At 34.6% G+C, this 1856-nt stretch overlaps 1 protein-coding gene across 1 annotated transcript in view; it reads right to left on the bottom strand.

Annotated features, from left to right (window-relative positions):
• Nucleotides 1-711: 711 nt before the first annotated feature.
• LOC106472433 overlaps nt 712-1856 on the bottom strand; it is an 11977-nt gene continuing 10832 nt past the window's right edge. The window contains exon 3 of the mRNA XM_013933082.2: nt 712-940. Coding sequence (XP_013788536.2) covers nt 750-940 — 191 coding nt within the window. The 3' untranslated portion in view covers nt 712-749. The remainder of the gene's footprint in view (nt 941-1856) is intronic.

Here is a 1856-nt window from a genome sequence, read left to right as displayed (position 1 = left end):
GAAGTGAAAGAAAAAATGCATTTACAAAATAAGAGTATCTGGTAAAAAAGAAGACACTTTTGTCTCTGAGAAACATCATGTTTCAAGAAATAATTCCTGTCTTAAAATCGTCGTTCTTCATAGAAAATGTTATTTAATTTCAAAATTGTCGTTTTTTCCAAAAGAATAAAAATATTAATGATGCTGAAACTAAAGAACGCAGTACAAGTTATATTGAACACGGAAGAATGTATACAAGCGTTTACAGTGTTGCTTTTAGTGCTAATAATACTGAAGCATGCCATGCAGGTTATACTGTACGCTGAACAATGTATTCAAGCGTTGACAATGTTGCTTTTAGTGTTGCTGATGCTAAAGCATGTCATACAGGTTATTTTGTACACTGAACAATGTATTCAAGCGTTGACAATGTTGCTTTTAGTGTTGCTGATGCTAAAGCATGCCATACAGGTTATTTTGTACACTGAACAATGCATACAAGCGTTGACAGTGTTTCTTTTACTGTTGATAATACTGAAGCATGCCATACAGGTTATATTGTACACTGAACAATGTATACAAGTGTTGACTGTGTTGCTTTTAGTGTTGATCATACTGAAGCATGCCATACAGGTTATATTGTTTACCACAAGCACTACTCAATACATTTAGCAAAATGAATCTTGTTTCTTTCTTATTGATGTATTCGTTGATGAAAGTCTTTACGAAAGCTAAATCATACATCATTTCCCGCCTGAGGTCGCTATCATTTACTCACCTGGCAAACAGGCTATTTCAGAATGCAGTAGGTCGGGATCCACCTGGCTGATACAATGTGGCTTAGAAAGTGTGTTGTCATGATAGCCATCGTCGGGGTCCTCCTCTTTAAAAGCGTTTGCTGGATGTCGTTCTGTTGGCTCTTTATTTGGCGACGGCAGGGAAGTGACTACGGGAGAGTCGTCTTGTAAAGATAAAGAATTGAGTTAGGGTTAACATGTAATGGAGTACAAAAGCGTCAGAGTTGTAACAAAAACTTTTAGACGTGCTGTATCTTAAAAGAAACGAGAAAGCTAAAGCAGCTGAAGTACACATTTATAATGACACTTAGTTCATAGCAGCTCCACTGCATCAGTCCATCACGTATATATAACAAGAGTGTATCAGGCAGGCGGTAGCACTGCCAATGTAGGGATGACCCGATTGTTCATCGAAATGGTATTTTAAATATCTCTTCAGTGGATCACCAGAACTTTTCAAATAGTGTTTCCTTTTATAACAATATCTATGTACTGTCTGAGTCACAGGTTCTGGCAATGTCTGTAAATATCATAGCAAAAAGTTTGAATTTATCGTTCTTCTTTCTTCTGCGTCTTTTTTATTACATGATAACTCGAAATCCAAAATAATGATGTCAAACAATTTCACTGAGGTGACATAGTTTCAAACGGCGTATCCGCTTTTATAAGTATTATTAATAACTAGTAGTCATTTAAAAAAAATCATAATTCTAGTCTAAACGATGTTATCATTAACCCTTGAAGTTAATTTTCTTACAGAAATTTGGCGTTCCTTTAAAAACCTTAAGTACAGGTGAAACAGGAATTACCAACCAACAATAGACAAACAATGAATATTACAGTTGAAACCTCACTGTATTTAGAACTTGGTTATAAATACAACCATCCTATGTCTATTGAAGCACTGCATTAAAAAACAAGCAAACAAGTAAAGAAAAAACTTAAAAAAAGGAAGTAAATGTAGAAATATCAATCCTTCAAAAATAATGCAAACAAGATCGTAGGGATTGGATTTGCATCATCCCTACATAACAGCGCAGGCATGAATTAACATATAGCAATATATATATATATATATAT

The sequence above is a fragment of the Limulus polyphemus genome, unplaced genomic scaffold (genome assembly GCF_000517525.1).
Source record: "Limulus polyphemus unplaced genomic scaffold, Limulus_polyphemus-2.1.2 Scaffold5333, whole genome shotgun sequence".
Taxonomy (NCBI): Eukaryota; Metazoa; Arthropoda; class Merostomata; order Xiphosura; family Limulidae; genus Limulus; species Limulus polyphemus.
Note: the sequence above shows the minus strand (reverse complement) of the source record. Positions and strands in the feature narration are given on the sequence as shown.